The following is an 18,780-nucleotide window of genomic DNA, read 5'->3' as shown; positions in this document are numbered from 1 at the left end:
AATCTAAATATTGAGAAAAACACCTTTAAAGTTGTCCAAATGAAGTTCTTAGCAATGCATATTACTAATCAAAAATTACGTTTTGATATATTTATGGTAGAACATTTTATAAAATATCTTCTTGGAGCATGATCTTTACTTAATGTCCTAATGATTTTTGGCATACAAGAAAAATCGATAATTTTGACCCATACAATGTATTGCTGGCTATTGCTACAAATATACCTGTGGTTCTTATGACTGGGTTTGTGGTCCAGGGTCACAAATGTTTATGCATTAGTTCAGTGATAATCAGCCTTTGCTGGTCTAGCTAGTCCAACAGTCGAGATTTAGCTTGTGAACAGGCTGGTTTCCCAGCCTAACCAGGTGAAAAGTACTGAAAACCAATCTAAACCAGCAAATAGAGCATCCTGGTAGACCAGCAAACTGACAAATTTTAGGATGGTTTTAGAAACGGAATTAAGCCATGAACGTCTTGTTGTGTTATGTTATGAAGGACGCAGGCGCCATAATGACTATTACAGTGCAATTTTAACCCGTTGCTGTAACTTAAATATCCTGGATGCAGACTGCAAATCGCAAGGAGAAGAGCTGAAAGCTTCGTTCAGGCCCGTTCTTGAATCTGTTTTTGTCTCTTCCGGAGATCAGTGCGCGGTGATGCGCACACAGTGCGCTCGTGCACGGCCCCAGAAGTTCGTGAAGCAAAATGGCGGAACTCGAGGATGTTACGTTAGACGGCAAACCGCTTCATTCGCTTCGTGTGGCGGATTTAAAAGCCGCCCTGGAGCAAAGAGGGCTCGCCAAAAGTGGACAGAAAAATGCACTCATTAAACGGCTGAAAGGGGTGAGTTTGGTCAAAGGGCGGGCGTAAACCGTGCGCTTGCTGTCAAGTTGAGCAGGAGACGAGAGCGACAGACAGACAGGCCAAGTATCGCTGCTTCGAGAGCGGGAATGATCGTCGCGTGCATGTGGATAGTTTGAATCGTTTACCGCGCCGCACGGCAATTGTTTTCCATTATTTGTGCAGTTATATCACGTAATTTAAATAATACAGCAGTACGGGTGTTTTCTAAACAGTCTGTGGGTCATTACACGCCGCGGTCGCGGAGTTAACGTCGTGCCCGCGCGTCGTATGTTTGTAGTGGGGTGCGCGCGCTTGTCAGTCTCGTGTGATGGATGCGTGTTTGACACTTGCACAACATTTATAAACAAGATAGAAATAACCAGTAGTTTCTAGTTTCTACAGATGTAAATGGAATTACAAATGATACTCACGCTCGTTAATCAAGTGTGGGCATTTCCTGTGGGCTATTATATGTAAATCACTCAACTATTTTGGTTTTAAATGCCGCGTTTTAGAGGGTCGGAGTATTTCACACTTTCAGTTTCGCATTCACGTGAGTGACTTTTTCTTTCATTGCCTATTTTCCATCGACGGTTAGCATAACGACCGGTAAACTGTCAGATTAACGGAGTCATCTGCGAAGTATATGCTAATGTAGTGAATAATGTGAAAGGCTAATGCCACTCCCACCTCTAATATAAACACTTCATTCAGCGACGCTTCTTCACTCACTCTCGCTCTCTTGTATCAACCCGCAAGCGGTCATGTTGTGCTGGTCGGGTAAATGAGATTTTTTTTTTTTAAGTTCTCGGACCTTTTCTTTATACAAAGTGTATTGAATAGGTTTGTATCGCAAGAAACATGCTTGATCGGATTTAGGAACCTAAACAGAGAGTATTTATGAAAAATACTGTTCATTTGTTTACTGGGTTTAATGTGAATGACTATATCTGCATTTTAAATGTGCATCATCGTGTTTTTAAAGGCTCTAATGTTGGAGAATCTCCAACGAACATCTACCCATCAAATTGGTCTTCAGCCCAATTCTCAGGTAAGAAAGACATTTTAACCCTTTTTTCTCATTTGTGTCATTTATAGATTATAGAATTATAGTTTTATGTTTAAAAATGTTTCAGCATTCTATAAAGCTTACTGTACTGATACTTTAATTTCTAATTCTTTTAAATTATCAACATGGTTTAAAACTTGTTGCATACAACCTATTGCACATAATTTATTACATGTCCTTTGACTGATAGTTGTTACTTTTTAGTAAATAAAAGGCATTTTAGTATGTTTTTAAAAACGGAACACAAATTTACCTGTAGTGAACTTATGTTTACTTGATTATCCGTACAACTTTTTTAAATGTTAAAATGCAAAATTGTATTATGGAATTAGTGAGACTTTCTAAAGGGCATCACATAAATTATTTATTTTAATCATAAATTAAGCACACAGATATGTCATTTATAGCATCTGAACATCTATTACATGATTACTGCAAGTTTGTCATGCTTGTTGGCTCCAAGAATTGTAAATGAAGTGACCTTGACTGGAGTGTGCTTTCTGTGTATGTATCAGATTGGAGAGGAGATGAGTCAGAACAGCTTTATAAAGCAGTACCTGGCCAAACAGCAGGAGCTCCTCCGACAGAGACTGGAGAGAGAAGCCCGGGAGGCCACTGAGGCAGATGGTAAGCAGACTCACATGTACATATACACAGGTTATAACACTGACTCGACTACGCCATCTGTGCAGGAAATCTTAACACACAGTGATGCATAATGTTTGAAGTCTCATACACCAATTTAGTGTTTCCAGTGATGAGCCAGCCATGCTAATACTGATGCACCAGTCTGTCTAGGTGTAAGTGAGTTAACTTATCTTCTCACACTTGCAGTGTGCCCTGAGGAAATTCTAGGTGGTTGTCAATGGCTATCCAACAGTTGTATTCTTTGTTTGCTTATTAGATTACATTTTTAACCTGTGCATTAAGGAGTTCATAGGGGCATTGACTTTCCCTTTAGGTTGACACTTTAGGTTGTGTACATTTTTTTTCACCTTCAAGAAACTCTATGCATGACCTTTGCAATATACTGCTTTCAGAGACACAGAGTCCTGCTGGTCCTGAGGAGGATGAACACATGCCAACCAAAGATAGCACTTCCTTTCTACCAGAGAAAGTAAGCACATATAGTCTTTGTATAAAACTGACTTAAATGTTTGCACAAAGTAAAGTTTTATTTGATGTAGTACAGTTGTGCCCTCGATTTATTTATCCGATTTATTTGATCAGCAAATACATATTCTGATTTGATTTGTGGCTTGTAATATGCTAGAGATGTATTGATTAGGGAGCTGTCCAGAACAAACATTACCTGATATGACAGCATTGGTTTTCTATGCAAGCAGATAGAATTCACACCACATATATGCAATCATGTAGAAGCGGTAGAGAGTTTCCATTGATGAGCTTGCCAGTTGTCATTTGGAAGTGTGTATGCCTTCTTGCATTATTATGCTGTTACATTATGATTATATATTCAGTGGCATAAAATGGTCTTTAAAATTACAATAATATCGCTTATCGCAATTATTTCTGGGACAATATATCGCACAACAAAAAGTTGTTATCGTGACAGGCCTAGCCATGCTAATACTGATGCACCAGAGTTTGATTGTGTCACTCTGGGTGTAAGTGAGTTCAACTAAACTTCTCACACTTGCAGTGTGCTCTGAGGAAATACTAGGCAGTTTTCATGGACTGTCCAGCAGTCATGCTCTGATTGCTTATTAGATTACATTACATTATCACTACTAAATAATTAATTAGAAAGTGCATGTCTAGGAACATCTGCTCAGTTTTCATGTATGTGTTTGATCTTTCATTTACATTGTTTTCCAGCATCACTTCGTACACTCTCATCTGTCTGCAACCCAGGCAGGCGGAGGAGGGTTGCCACAGGACCCTGGGTTATTGGGATCGCACAGGTTGGATACAGGCCCTGTTCCAGTGTCTCAAGAATCACCTGACACTAAAGCTGGGAGGATCTGGCATCCTTCTTTCCTTCCCGGCCATGAGGAGGTCGCAACACCCTCTCCTCCACGTGCAGTTGCCTCCTTGTCTGTGCGCGTGGTTGGACAACCTGAGCGTCAAGGCTTGCCTCTCATGATGCCCCGTGCCCAAGAGAGAGAGGGAACGGCCCCGATCGAAGCAGGTCCTGCCCATTCGGTGTTGCAGCTCAGCCGTTCCGCGAGGGCCGCAGCTTGTGCTCAAGTTGATAGCGATGACAATGATGAGGATGATGATGACGATGATGAATGGGGTCCTACCTCACATGGGAAAAAGAACGTCCGGGCTCCTCCTATACACACTCCACCAGCTGCAGCCCCCCAACGATCCCGTAGAAAGCTTCAACCACCACAGCACATCCCTCCTCAGCCTCAGCCAGTCCACCAGCCACCTCTGCAGCTCCGTCAACCTACTCCTCCCCCATCTCCACCTCCAGAGATGTCTTTCCCGCTACCTGACACTCCCAAACAGAGCCCACAGGACCAAGATGAGGCAGCAGGCCTAGCAGAAGGTGCTGCTTCAGGGGCAGACGTGGTCTCTCCGCCATCCCTCAAAAGACAGGAGTCCAGCTCCAGTTGTAGATCCAGCAGCCCAGAACCCCCATCCACACGCAGACCTGGTCCACTTAGCCTGCTGGTCCGCAAAATGGAATCGGAGGGTGTGTTTGATGGTGCACAGAAGGCAGGGATGGAGGGAGAAGGAGAGATGGAAGTTGAAGAGCAGGGGGATGGTGAAGCAGAAGTGCAAGACTCCGCTCAGCAGCTTCTCGGGTCAGAGGTGTCTGTGTCAGTACCCACTGCTCAACAAGATGCTCAAGACTCTGAGTTGAAGGAGGAGAGAGATAAGCAAAAAAGAATTGAGGAAAAAGAATATGAGAACGTGGATGAGACTTCTGCACCATTCCATTTGACTTCACCCACCACTTTCTCAGCTAGAAGGCCGCACATTTTCTCAGAGGTCCCACCACCTGATTCACTTACATCATCCTCCAAACCTGAACAGGTGTCAGTGCTCACATCAGTGCCGAAGTGCTCTGAAGATGTTGCTATGGAGGCAGAGGCCTCTACAACGACACCTGAATCAAAACACGAGGAAGAGAAAGAAGTGAAAGTTCTAGAGAAAGAGCCACCTAAAACAGCAGAAGAAAGTGAAAAGTCTTTAAAATCGGCACACTCTACATCTGAAGAAGGAGAAATGGGTGAAACAAGATACCTTTCACGGAGAGAGAAAGGTCATGAACGACGCTCGTCAATGCCAAGTCAGTCATCATCATCTGACACCGATTCAGAATCATCATCTTCTCATACTTCAAGCTCTCCTTCACAGGATAAATCCAGCCCACCCAGCCAAAAGAAGGTGCGTAATTGGCTTATCCACATATCAGACCTACGCATTTTAATTCTGCTGGTTACTTCTGCCTTTGCTGTGTTCTGATGATGATTCTGCCATGCTAATACTGATGCACCAGTCTGACTGGGTGTACATGAGTTCAGCACGACTTCTCACACTGGTAGTGTGATCGGAGGACAAACACAGAGTTCTAGAAACAATAAAAAGTACATAATGGAAAGAATTTACTGTTAATATGAATTTTGAAAATTGTCTTTCTTTACTTCAACCAGGACGAGGAAGAAAACAAAAGAGATTATGTTAAAGAAAAAAAGGCTCAATCTTCAAGGTCAGTAAAGTCTTTCATACACCCAGTTACATTGCATTGTACAGGTACAAAAACACAATGCTTTCAGTGTTTCAATGCAAAATTCAGCTTGCTTATTAATGAGGTGTAAATAAAATAAAATACAGTTAAAATGAATTCTCAGGCAGAATATATTTTCTCTTTTTTTATCCTTTTTTACTTTGTTCTGTTCATCTGTCATTTAGGGAAATAATTTAATTGCTTTTTGTTCCTATTATATCTCTATTTTGAAGTACATAGGTAATGTAATGCAAAAAAAAAAACTCCATGCTTTCAATGATCATACCAAACCAGGAAAATGTTTTATGAGGAAAGTTTTTCTATAGGCTCTCTACATATTTAATCCATGTAATGTTTTTTTTATTAATTGCCATTGAGCTCAAATGACTGGAAAAGGCACAGAAATTCATTGGTCAAAAGGTGTTGGATGCTTGCCATTCAAGTCACACATTTCAGTGAAACTGTCTTTCACACCTCATTGATTTTCATAACCATTGTCTCCCCTTTGCCATCCCTGGAATCACAGCAGTTTGTCTAGATGCAGGACCACCCAACAAGTGTGAGCTCAGAAATGCATGAGCTAAAACTCTGCCGTCTGTTGTCATGCATAGTTTAGTGAGATTGCCCATTTGGCCTCATTAGCCGCGTTTCCATTGTCGGGCCAAAAGCGGGTGTGCTAGTGCGTGCCAGGGCCAGTCACGTTTCCACTGTCACTTCCGGGGCTTGATCGTGCCTCGTCAGTGCTTCCTCGGGGCCAACAGCCAGGGTTTTTGCCCGACGAAAACCTTGGGCCAAAGCGGGCCAGCTGAGGCTAGAGGAGTGGCTATGAACAAAGACGGAGCTGTGACTTAATTTTCAATCCTGATTAATTCATTATGATCAATGTATCACTTATTATTGTAAAACATTGATGCTTTTGGATTTAAATCTTTAACAAAACATGCAAACAAACGGCCGCTTTTATCATGTTCATTTTGTGATCGCGCTAGTTCCAGTGACTTCTGATTAGTTTTCTGCTAACTTCTCTTTGTTGGTGAAATGATGGGGTTGCGTAACGTTGTTCCTGAGAGGCGTGTAAAGGAGGGTTTTAGTGAAGCGCTGTGGAGCTTCTGGCCCGACGGTGGAAACGCATTGTGATTTTGAGCTCGGTGCTACAGGTCCGAGGCTATTAGCCCCACCCGGCCCATTTGAAGCACTGGCTCGCACTGGCCTGACAGTGGAAAAGCGGCTAATCGGTGCCTCTCACCAGGACATCCAGCAGATGGAAGTCCCTCTTGGTCTTTTTCTCTTTATTCTTATTTAGTTACGTGTTGTGGAAATAATGCTATATCAGATAATGTTTTCAGTAATGTTAAAAGTGCAGTGAGGAGAGCCATGAGATTTTATGACACGCTTGCTGACTAATCATCATTGTTGTGCACAGGTCGGTGACAGAATTGCTACGTCTTTTTTCTTTTTCTTTATACCTGTGGCCCCGACTAGAGCATCGGCCACCACTAACAAGTTTTCTCCAGCAGTCTCGGTCCTACGTAATTGTAACACAATTCTGATAATGATAATGAAATTAGAAATTAAACCAACATCATCCTAATAAATTTGTCCTTATTTTATATACTAGAAATGTTTTTAGATCCCAGGGTTTGTACAACAAGATTTCTGAAGTGACACTAGAAAGATAGAACAAAAGAATTTTCTGTACTTCTGCGTAAATTTTACCTACATTGTGATCAGTTCTCAAAGTCATGTGACCAAATAAAGAGGCCCTGATAAAACAAAAAAGTGGAAATATATAATGTATTAAATAAAGTGATCTGAGAGTGAAAAAGTATTTGAACTTTTGCTTTCAGTATCTGGAGTAACCCACTTTTAGCAGCAGACCATCAACACAATGTTTGCAGTAAGTGTGGATCAGTCATCATCAGTTTGGAGGACATTTGGCCAGTTCCTCCATACAATACTGCTTAACTATGTGATGTGCTTCCTTGCATGGATTACTTAAATGGTTTCCATTTTTACCCAGCATGCTGGACGTCAAACCTATTAGAAATACTTTCTTTTCCATCCAGACAATCAGCAGTTGTGGTCAATAAAAAAAGTTGAGTATGCAAACATTTGTGTATTATTTGTTTAACTGGATTATCATTATGTACTTGGATGAAGAGCTGATCACAATTATTGTAAATGTATGCAGAAATAAGACAATTCTTAAAGGGATACATTAACCCAAAAATTAATAATGCCATCATTTACTCACTCTCATGTCATTCCGGACCTGTATGTTTTTTCTTCTTCTGTGGAACATAAAAGAAAATATTTTAAGAATTTTTTTTTTTTGTCTATACAATAAACTGTTTGGTTACCAAAATTTTTCAGAATTTCCTTTTGTGTTCTGTATTTAAGTTTGGAACTACTTGAGAGTGATAAAATGATAAATTATGTAGTATGTGAAAATAAATAATGACGGAATTTTCGTTTTTGGTTAAAAACTGAACCTTTAAGGGTTCACAAACTTGGTCTTTATTTTATTTGTAAGAAACCTTCAGCAGTCAGAAAATTATCTCATCTTATCTAAATAAAGACCTTTAAAACCCCGTCCACGTAATAGTCGATTTGACTTTGGAATATGTAATATGAGGGCGGTTGTGTTTTTAATCAGGCGTTCTATACGACAGCCTATCAACCGGCGTGGTCTTGGAGGTGGGGTCCTGCTTGTACTTCTCATACTTCCCCCAGCGCTGCTCAATATGGCTGCTCTGTGAGCGCCGCCGTGACTATACCGACCATACCGACGCATTGCACAAGAGAAAAAAAAAAGCACAGCCTTGCAGCGCGTCCGCTTCTCACATTTCTTCCTACGCATCCGTGACCGGTAGAACCGGTATAGAATCGGCCGTCGCGGTCCCGGTTACAGGCTGACATTATGCTGTCGGACGGCAACAAAAACGGGTAAGGGTTGAGAGGGAGAGGTGGTTTCTAGAAATACCCTCCAGCGCGTTGTAGGCACATCGTTTAGGTGATAGACGTTTACACTATGAGCTCAATCGATCGAGCGATTGTGTTTGTACGGTGGACCCTGTATTGACTTCAGTTAAACGTGAAACGAAACCGTTTTATTTCATTTTAGATGCCGTCTCGAAATCGCAGAGGGCTTTTAGCTGTGTTTTAAAACCCAGTGAGCGGCCTACCTACACAGCATTTTTGGCGTCATAACGATCGAATAGAATCAAACGGCGCAGATGATGCCCAAAAATGATTTTTTTCTATAGGTATCTCAGTAGATTTTGGAACGCAGGCGTTTTGGTCATGATATTGGGGGAAGGGGGTCTTGTTTAGGCCCTTGGGTTCATTAAGGATGTGGGCAATTCCCTGGCATGTTTAATCATGAGAGATGCCTGTAACCTTAAATTAGTAATGGAGGTACCCCTGTCCACGATGAAAAAGATTTCAACATCTGATCTTATGAATAAAACAATGTTAGCTCAGCTTGCATTTCACCTAAACCCATTTAACAGTGTAACAATTTATATAAGCAGTTAGGCGTAGTAAACCTGTTACTTAATGCTGAAATTAATAGTGCGGTCAGGAAATACTAAGAATGATCATGTGTTAAAAGTTTTGTAAGTTTTGTTATTCAAATGATAGGTTGTGTAGATCAGTGTGTTAGGTTTCAACTATTTTCTTTAAAGGAAAGCAAATCTTAAGAATTGTATTCATATGCTAGGCATTGAAAGTCCTCAAGGGGAAAGGGGATGTTCCCTAGTGAGCAATGACATCAGTGATGGAAAATCACAGAAATGTTTTATTCTAAAGAAATCACACTTTGAAAAATGTCAGTCTGTATATGATTATTATTTGACAAAGTCAGTCCGAATAAACTATTCTTCATTAACTGTTACAAAGTGTCTTAATGCACGGAAAATGAACTCTGAGGCTACTGTAGTTCAATTTAAGGCTGTCTTTCAGGTTTTCCTCTTTGCATTCACGTGTAAATGTTAAGTATTCTAAGCGCTTGGCTTTTTTGTCCACGGGGGATCTGTCTACCCGTCCCCCTTCCCCTCAGCATGTGTTGACTGCTTTAAAAGCCTTGTGCTCTGAGAAGCCAGAGGCAGTTTTTCCCTCCTCAGAGCAAATGGCATCAGGGCTGTTGTGTCTCTAGAGACCACGGTGCCAAGGCGTGTTGCACAGGTGTTTATGTGTAAGAGAGAGGGATTGGTTATCTATTGAACAGTGAATGTGATAGAATCACCTGTAGGTTACGGGGATGTCAGGAGCCAGTGAATCTGTTCCCCTGTCAGCGCTTTGTTTGCCATGGTTTAAATTTGTTAGATCAAAAGTGTTGCATACAATTCAGACAAGTCTGTTATATGTGTTTAAATGGTTTTGTTATTGTGAGAGCTGATGGTTGGTTACGAAGGTCATCGGATGTACACTACATTTTCATAGGTTTGGGCTTGGTAAGGTAATTATTATATTGATTTAATTTTATTTATATATATATATATATATATGTATGTATATGTGTTAAAATATTTTAACATGTCATTTATTCCTATGATTGAACAGCTGAATTTTCAGCAGCCATGACTCCAGTCTTCAGTGTCACATGATCCTTCCCACAGAGATCATTCGGATATGCTGATTTAGTGCTCAATAAACCTTTATTATCAATGTTGAAAACTGTGCTAGTTTATTTGGTGGAAAGCTCAAGGGCCTCAAAGCAGAACCTCTATAATTCCAAGAGGCCATCTGCTTGATTTTTATTGTAACTTTTGAATTATTATAGACTGTGATGCAGTCTTTAATCTGCAGTTTTGTTACGTCTCTAGCTTTACAACAATTCAGTAATGCCTCATAATTCCTACCCATTAAATTTTTTATGTGTCTTTTTGAATGTGTTGATGACAGTCAGCCAAGGCCTGTGTACACATTTAAAAAGGTACACATGTATTTGTTTTTCCCTCTCAATGTTTTCAAGTTTTACTAACATGGCATATATCATCTTGTTTATGTATGTATGTGTGATGCTGGCAGTGAGAGTCATTTAGCCAGGTAGTTATTTATAGGTAGAGTGACCCAGATCATCCAGCCTCAGCCACCTTACCCCTCACTCTCTTTCTGTCTCCCTTTCTCTTGTTCGTTGACTCTTTCTCTAGGGAGGTAAAGCAGGAAGCTCTCTCTGAGCCTGCAGGCCAAGTTGCCATGGAACTGGAGGGCCGCTCTCATTCAGAGAGTGCTATGCAACAGCCTGACCACCAGGGGGCAGATTCCAGCGACACCCGCCCAGAGGAGGTAAGAAGGCCCACAGAACGAAGAACCAGTGGAAACCATAACCCTGAAATATGGGGAGGCATGACTGAAGTTTGTAAGGCAGTTCTAGCTGAACCTTTTGGAGTGAAAGTGATTTCACATTTGTTGTCTTTCTTTAGATTCAATGTAGGATTGGATGTTAGACTATTGCTATTATCCTCTTCTGATTTTCCTTTTACTATGTAGCAGCAGTGTGTGGGGGATGTGGATGGCTAATAATGTGTGAAATTAGAGACTGTTGAGGTCATTGTGTGTGAGCGAGGATGAATCGGTGCTAATTTTTAAAGTGCAGTTTTTTTTAAAGTGCAGTTTAACACATTTAGATTTTATGCATTTTTGTGTTAAACGTAAATCCTGTTGTAGCTTAAAAGATGTCAAGACGAGTTAAAATGGTCTAAAACTAGGCAGGTGATTAATGAGATCAACCATTTTTATTTTACGAAATATTTTTAGCAGTGGTGCTTCAGAAAAGTTTAGAGAGGCAACTGCTTTTCGGAAGTTCTCAGACTAATTACCCTCCTTTGAGAAGTTGCATCTCTAAAATCACCCCTTTATAAAACAATCCTTATCATATTGTGCCATACGTGTTTAGTTAAACAGCGCAGTGTGTATTTGAGTTGTAGTGAGCAGAATGATAGACTGGCAACATGTAGTTTGAGATGTAGGCTCTAGTCTCTCTCTGTCCTCTCTTTTTTCCAGCTATTTCTCTCTCTCTGCCACTCTGTCTCTCACTCTTGTTCACTTTCTCTTTATCTCTGAATCTGGTAGTTTGACTGTTTTGTGGTTTAAAATCCCATTGATTGCTTTGTTGTGAAGGTGCCCTCCCCTCTTCCATTGCTCATACTGGTACCTGCATACTGCCACCACCTCTTCTCCTCTACCACCTCCATCACCTGCCCCGCTATGCCCAAGCGTCTCGGCTGTACCTGAGCTAGGCCCCCAGAGTCGCCACTGCACACTTAGCCTGACGGAACCTGCCGGATCATTGGCTACTGCCTCGTCATACAAAACTGATGTGGCCTCCTGATGGGACTGCTTAAGAGAAGCCAAAATAGCTGGTGAGACGGGGAGGCGTCAGTTGTATTATGCAAAAGAAAGAGTGATGCTCACCAACAGAGACATTTTTCAAAGCGTTTACACTGGCCAAACACAAGCATCAGATGAACTCCTCCTGTCAGCATGATGTGAACACAGCTGTCTTGACGCCCCCTGCTATTTTTGCCCACACTTCAGTACTTGAATGAACTGATATCTGCAGAGACTCATTACACAGACATCTGCTGTTTCTCACATGCCTGTGGACTGATCTCAGTGAGTCGAACAATCTGAGATAATGAAGCGAGACTTCTAAACTCATTTACTACAAGCAAAAAATTTTTCCTGCCGTTTTTGGGTCTCATCAGTTTATCAACAGCCATGCTTTTTTTTTTTTTTTTAAGGACTTGTCTTGAAACTTGCAATACAAATGGACTTTATGGAATATTTCAAAGAACTTTGTTCCAGGCTGATTGGAAACAAACCTTCCTGTTTCTGCCGTTACTACTCTACCCAAATTCCCAGATGAACTTGTGGACGGCACCAGAGTGAGACCCTAAGACATTAAGAAAAGGAAACCCTCTTTACCTACACATCACAGGTCTTGAGGTACAAAGGACTTGATGGCAATGATTAAAATGCCATGACAGATTATAACCAGAATTTTGGCTTGTCAAACGTCATGTGTTTCTTGTTGGTTCATAGTGTGGATGCTATCTCCCCAGCTAGTGTGGACACCGGGAGTTTTTTGCCACAGACTTCCGCTGCTTCCTGAACATTCAACAAAAACTTCAAAGACTTTTTCAAAGACCATTTGAATCACAATTCCCACCACAAGAGCCAAAAACAGCTATTGAAACAAAAGTTGCAGTTCCTGTCAGCCGGCCAATCAGCACACTCAATTGTGATCGTATCTCGCCCTCACTCCTCAGCCTCCTCTGATTGGACCTTTGTTGCCTAGATACAGTGCACACTGCTGTGCGGTTGGGCCATAGCCAAGCCAGAGAGGAATCAGGTGTCAATGGTACCAGGAAAACCCTTTTTCCCAAGATGTATTTGTTTTTAAATTACTTAAAGTGGAAAGAAGGTTTTTTGCTTTGTTAATGATGAGGTTAGAGGGTGTTAGTAATCCTGTATTTTACCGCACATATGGGAAAGTAGGGACTTTGGTCAAGCATGTGTTAGCTGAAGTCATGTTAAAGTAAAAACTAAAGCAATAACAATAAGGGTCTCTAAAATTCAGAAAGCTTATAATAATGATGGGATTCTCAAAGCCTCTGTTTGTCAGTGCAACTGTACATTATTGGTGTAACTGATAGCTGTGCATCTGTTCTTCCCCTTCTCCTTTCTCTCATTCCCCTCCTTTTCCCAATGTCTCTTTTGTCTGTTGTGTCTGTCTCTTCCTCCACACATCCACTGGGATCTTGTTTCTCCTCCTTTCTATTTCATTTCAGAGCTCCACTGTAAAATCGTTTGCTGCCCGCAAGATCTCCCTGAGCAGTAAGTGTCTTCAAAATGCTACTTTTTTGACCCATTGTCCACTGACAGGTTGCTGCAGCCCATTCTGCGTGTTTCCTCCAAAACAAGGAAAAGGTATTTAAATCTGTTGATCTGGATTGTTAACCAGTAAATGGGGCAGGATGCTGTCCTCACCAAGTATTTTTTCAAGTGAAAACAACAGCTCTAGCTAGAGTGCAAAATGAATTAAATTTCACCAACCCATTTCCATCCCATTATTTAGCTTCTACAAAGAAAGCAGTGCATTGCAACATCATGTGATGTGCATATTGTTGAAATAAACCCTGTTCCAATTACATTAAAGCATGCTCTTCTGTGCTTAATGAAGCTGAATTAATTTGCAGTACCATTCCAGTAAAAAAAAAAAAAAAGTGGTTACAAGGTCAATTAGGAATTATATGCTTTGCTATGTTCTTTTAACTTTTACAACTGGATCTGTTTCTAGGTTGTGCGATTTGGTGATTAATTTTTCTTGGCACTAGGTAAAACGGAGATTGCGTCATCTGAGGTAGAGCCTGTGGGTGGAGCCAGCAGGAAAAGAAGGTGGGGTTCTAGTACAGCAGTCACTGCCAAGAAGCCGTCAATCAGCATCACCACTGAATCGCTGAAGGTAAATGATCTAAGACCGCTCCCACATTACCTTAACAGATACATGATGAATCACTACCTGTTTTTGACAGCCTGCCTGCCTGCCTGCTTGAATTAAATCAGTGTTACAGGTTTAGTGATGCCGTATTCTCAAGTTTAATTTAATGTCGTAAATGTTAAATATATGGACGTTGTATAGTATGGACGTAATTGATTTACTAAATTTTAATGGTCCGTTTTATATTTATTAGTACTGCATAAGAGTATTTTTACCTAACTTGGCACATTTACTTAACTACAAAACTCTTTTACAGACGCTAATTCCAGACATCAAGCCCCTACAGGAGGCGGTTGTCGAGCTGCACCCAGATGAGGGGCGTCTCTCTGGGGATGAGGACTCATCTGGGCCTCGTGAGCGAGAGGAACCGGAGGAGGATCAGGGTCTCAAGATCAGACGCACAGTGACACAGGTGAGCATGACAAAGGCTTGTCACTGGTAGCTGCCAAAACAAATAATAAAGGGATAGTTCACCCAATAATAAACTTTTAGACACTCACTCAAGTTGTTTCAGACCTGTATGAATTTATTTCGTCTGCTTAAAACAAAAGAAGATACTTTGAAGAATGTTGGTAACCAAACAGTTCTTGGTCCTAATTGACTTCTGTAGTATTTATTTTTCCCATACTATGGAAGTCAGTGGAGACCAGCAACTGTTTGGTTATCCAGATTCTTCAAAATATCATCTTTTATGTTTAACAAAAGAAAGAACTCTTACTGGTTTGAAATAACTTATGGCTGAGTAAATGTTGACAGATTTTCATTTTTGGGTGAACTATGCCTTTAAAGGTTTGTCTTTGGTACTATAAACACCAGTGCATAAGACTGCTGCACAATACTGCAGTAATAACTTAAACATGCTTTAAATCATTTTTAAAAAGTTAAATGCCTTATTGGTTTAGGAATGAATCTTTTTGTAGAAAAGCATTTTGTCATCGTCTTTTGAAGTTCATGGTTTGCCTCTGCTATTCAGTGAACTTTTTTGTATCTTTGGTCCAGATTGTCCCATCTGATGGACACGAGAATGGGCAGAAAGAAATAAAGGAAGAAGAGGAGGAGGATGAAGAAGAGCAGAAGTGGACTAAAGGAGAGACAGAAAAACAAAGGAAACGGGAGAACTCCCCTGACGTTACAATGGAAATACAGGAGGGCGAGTCCAAAAAAGGTGACTATTCATGATTTGCTGGTTGCATTTAAAGTAATCTTAACATACTTTAAAACTTTTTTTAAAGTAGGATTATAATTGTTTTTTTTCCTCTCTCAGTCACTCCCAATGATTCTTTGGTGCGACGCTCCATCAGTCAGCAGAAATCAGGTGTGTCCATAACTATTGATGACCCTATACGGACGGGTCGCCAGCTCTCTCCTCCTCGTGGAAAAACCTCCCACATCATACACGTCTGCAACCTGGTAATCACTAGATCACGTTGTTCATTTCACTACTCACTGTAATTGAATTAAATTTGAATCTAAAATTATTTGACCATATGAATATTGCCGCTTACCTGTTTTGTGTTTTTAGATTGAGTCTTGAGGTTTTGTTGCTCATTTCACCCCTGATTTGAACTGTTTCTCTGTAGGTGCGACCTTTCACCTTAGGGCAGCTGAAGGAGTTGTTAAATCGGATGGGTACATTGGTGGAGGAGGGTTTCTGGATCGACAAGATCAAATCTCACTGCTATGTCACAGTAAGTTATTATTATTATATATTTTATTATTATTTATATTTTCATTGCACTAAAGTTCAAAAGTTTGGAATCAGTAAGATTTTGTTTTTGAAAGAAATTAACACTTTTTATTTTTTTCAGCAAGGACACAATAAAAATGATTGAAATGAATGAGTTTTTTTTTAAATAGCGACTGCTGAAAATTCAGCTTTGCCATTACAGGAATCAGTTAAATTGCTTTTTAAATTAAATTTAAGTGGACATTTTTTTCTGTATGTGTGATTAAATGCAGTTTTGGTGAGCATAAGAGGCTTCAATTAAAAAATCTTACTGACCACAAACTTTTCAGCAGTAGTGTATGTTATTTATTCTGTATTGTTTATTCTTGTGTGATATCTCATAATTCATTAGTGATATTATATTGCGCCACCCTGATGTTTTTAGTTTCTTTTAACCTCCAATCTGTCATGTTCTCTCAGTACTCCACTATAGAGGAAGCTGTGGCCACTCGAGAAGCACTGCATGGTGTGAAATGGCCCACAAGTAATCCCAAAGTACTACGTGTGGATTTTTGTGAGCAATATGAGGTCTGAACAGTTTGCCTATATCTGTTTCTACTGCTTTCTTTCCTGTTCCTGTCATTATTGTAGTCATTCTCATCCTCTCTTATTATAATCAAACTTTTCACCCCTCTCATTTTGTTGTATTTTGTTCTGTCTCCAGTTGGACTTCCATAAAGGTCTCGTGTCCAGTGAGCGTGCAGGTGTAGGTCATGACCCTCACGCCTCAGGAACCTCAGCCCGCCCTGCCACCCATCACCCACTGCCACCTGCAAACCACGAAAAAGAGAAGGAACGAGAGAGAGCGCGAGACGGAGGAGCTGCAGCCGTGAGAGACCAGTGGGCAGAGAGGGAAAGAGCGATGGAGAGGAGAGAGAGGACTCGTTCTGAGCGGGAGTGGGACCGGGATAAAGTCAAGGACTTTGGGAAGGATGACGGAGACCGAACGAGGAAGTCGCGATCACGGGACCGAAGACGCAGAGAGCGAGGCAAGAGCAAAGAGAAGAGAACGGCGAAGAAAGGTGAGGAAAACTACATCTTGTGAAATGTTTAATGACATCACATATTCTCCTATTTTGGCTTAATTTGACATCGTCTCCCTCTTTGATTTCCAGATAAACCAGAAGAGCCTCCTGTAAAACTTCTTGATGACCTGTTCCACAAAACTAAAGCAGCTCCCTGTATATACTGGTTACCCCTCACAGAAGAACAGGTCAGCATGACTTCCTCTAGCCTAAATCACACAGACCCCTCTCTTTTTCCCTCCTTAATTTAAGTCTTCGCTTTTTTTCCCAGGCGACACAAAGAGCTCTGGAGCGTGCTGAGCGCATAAAGGAGCGAGAGAAGAGGAGGAAGGAACTCCAGGAGGAAGAGGACAAAAAACAAGAAGAACGGAGAGAGCGAGCAAAAGGCCGTGACAGAGAGGGAGGGAACGCAGGAGGAGCAGGTGTTGTGAGACCTTCAACTGAGGGAGAGAGAGACAGAGGGAAGGAAAGAGAGCGAGAGAAGGGCAAGGAGGCAGAAAATAGGAGAGATGGCCACAGAGGCCGCGGTAGCGACTCCAAAACCGCAGGGGGCAGCAGACGCTCACAGAGCCGTAGCATCTCCTCCAGAGACAGACGACACTGAGTGCAGAGCGAGTGGATGTGTGTGAGAGAGAGGGGTTTGTAAGATCAGAGTCGTCAGCATGATGACAGCTCCAAGGATGATAAATGCCTAATGGGTGATAGATCACCCAAAAAATGAACGTTTTGTCATCTGTTCTCCCTCATGTCATTCCTAACTTGTGTTTTTACTGAAAACAAAAGGTTTCCGCTTTTTCATCCATACAAGGAAATCAAAACAACACTGGATCTCATTGACTTTATTTGTATTGGTGAAAAAAATGTTTATCTGAAAAAAGCAATAGAAATATTTACCCGTTGCTTGTTCCATTTCATAGAAGAACTAGGTTTGGAACGACATGAGGGTGAATAAATGATGACCATTTTGGTTTGAGTGAACTGTCCCTTTAACGTTTCTTCTTCCTTGTAATAATGTCATCAGTGTTTCACTGCTGTGCACATCTGCACATGTCTCAGTCACTCACCACTGTTTTAGATCAAACTGTCAAAAAAAAAATTGTCTTCCTAACATAATGAAGGGACTGTTGAATGTTTATTTTCAAAGTTCAAAATAATCTTATGGGGATGTGCGTGTATTGGTGTGCTGTCTAAAGCTCACAAACTCCAAAGTCAAAAGAAACCATATGAGACTATATAAATCATATTTTCCTTCTCGCCACCTTGGAGTCTTCATGTTTTATTTATAGTTTAACTAGTGCCACTTCAGGCTAGTGGGTCGTTAATTCAGTGTGTAATTATGGGGCTTGAAATTTTTTGGCATTCCAATGATAGTTTTATATAGTGGTTTCATTTTATCCACTGTATCCAGATTCAATTAATATATCTCCAAATTGTTCAATTAAGTCCCCTATCCAGATGTTTGGCCACCGTTGAGTTAAAGAGCCAGTCCTGCTGTCGACACTGATCTCACTGAAGTTTTTTTTTTTTGGTAAGATTATGAAAATGTCTACTGGAATCCAATGCTATGAACCACACTAGATTCATTTGCTAGATTTTCGTCTGTTCTCTTACTTTTTTCCCCACCTGGTCTTATGAAGATGTTTACTGTTCATCTCTGTGAATCAGACCAGGTATAAATTTAACCTTTATAGAGAAGATAGCAAGAGGCCTTTTAATATTATTTTAATGTTGTGGTTTTGAAGATATATTTCAAACGATTCTCTTTTTGGATTATTTTCTTTATGAAAGTGCAGAATGTACAAAGAATAATAAAACAAACTGAAGGAAATTTTCCTTTTTTGTGTGTTTCGTGTTTTCTTTAACTGCTAAGAATAATTGCAGCAATTACTAGCAGCATTTGGAATGAA

At 40.7% G+C, this 18,780-nt stretch overlaps 1 protein-coding gene across 1 annotated transcript; it reads left to right on the top strand.

Moving 5' to 3' along the window:
• Nucleotides 1-640: 640 nt before the first annotated feature.
• acin1b (apoptotic chromatin condensation inducer 1b) lies at nucleotides 641-18,701 on the top strand. Its single transcript, XM_016555173.1, has 17 exons — nucleotides 641-844; nucleotides 1,830-1,895; nucleotides 2,429-2,540; nucleotides 2,954-3,030; nucleotides 3,753-5,276; nucleotides 5,543-5,598; nucleotides 10,770-10,905; nucleotides 13,413-13,458; nucleotides 13,959-14,086; nucleotides 14,379-14,534; nucleotides 15,122-15,287; nucleotides 15,387-15,532; nucleotides 15,703-15,810; nucleotides 16,269-16,376; nucleotides 16,513-16,870; nucleotides 16,964-17,061; nucleotides 17,145-18,701. Exons 1-17 carry the CDS (start codon nucleotides 707-709, stop codon nucleotides 17,475-17,477), a joined length of 3,756 nt encoding a protein of 1,251 aa, XP_016410659.1. The 5' UTR covers nucleotides 641-706; the 3' UTR covers nucleotides 17,478-18,701.
• Nucleotides 18,702-18,780: the final 79 nt, after the last annotated feature.

The sequence above is a fragment of the Sinocyclocheilus rhinocerous genome, unplaced genomic scaffold, assembly GCF_001515625.1.
Source record: "Sinocyclocheilus rhinocerous isolate Xijiao unplaced genomic scaffold, SAMN03320098_v1.1 scaffold75, whole genome shotgun sequence".
In the NCBI taxonomy this organism is placed as follows: Eukaryota; Metazoa; Chordata; class Actinopteri; order Cypriniformes; family Cyprinidae; genus Sinocyclocheilus; species Sinocyclocheilus rhinocerous.
The sequence above is the reverse complement of the archived record's forward strand: the minus strand, read 5'-3'. Positions and strand labels throughout refer to the sequence as shown.

Excerpts from the sequence above, each read along its gene's own strand:
- acin1b (XM_016555173.1), top strand. The coding sequence starts at position 707 with ATGGCGGAACTCGAGGATGTTACGTTAGACGGCAAACCGCTTCATTCG. Across the intron at positions 845-1,829 it reads TCATTAAACGGCTGAAAGGG|GCTCTAATGTTGGAGAATCT; the intron begins GTGAGTTTGGTC and ends GTGTTTTTAAAG. Across the intron at positions 15,533-15,702 it reads TCATACACGTCTGCAACCTG|GTGCGACCTTTCACCTTAGG; the intron begins GTAATCACTAGA and ends GTTTCTCTGTAG.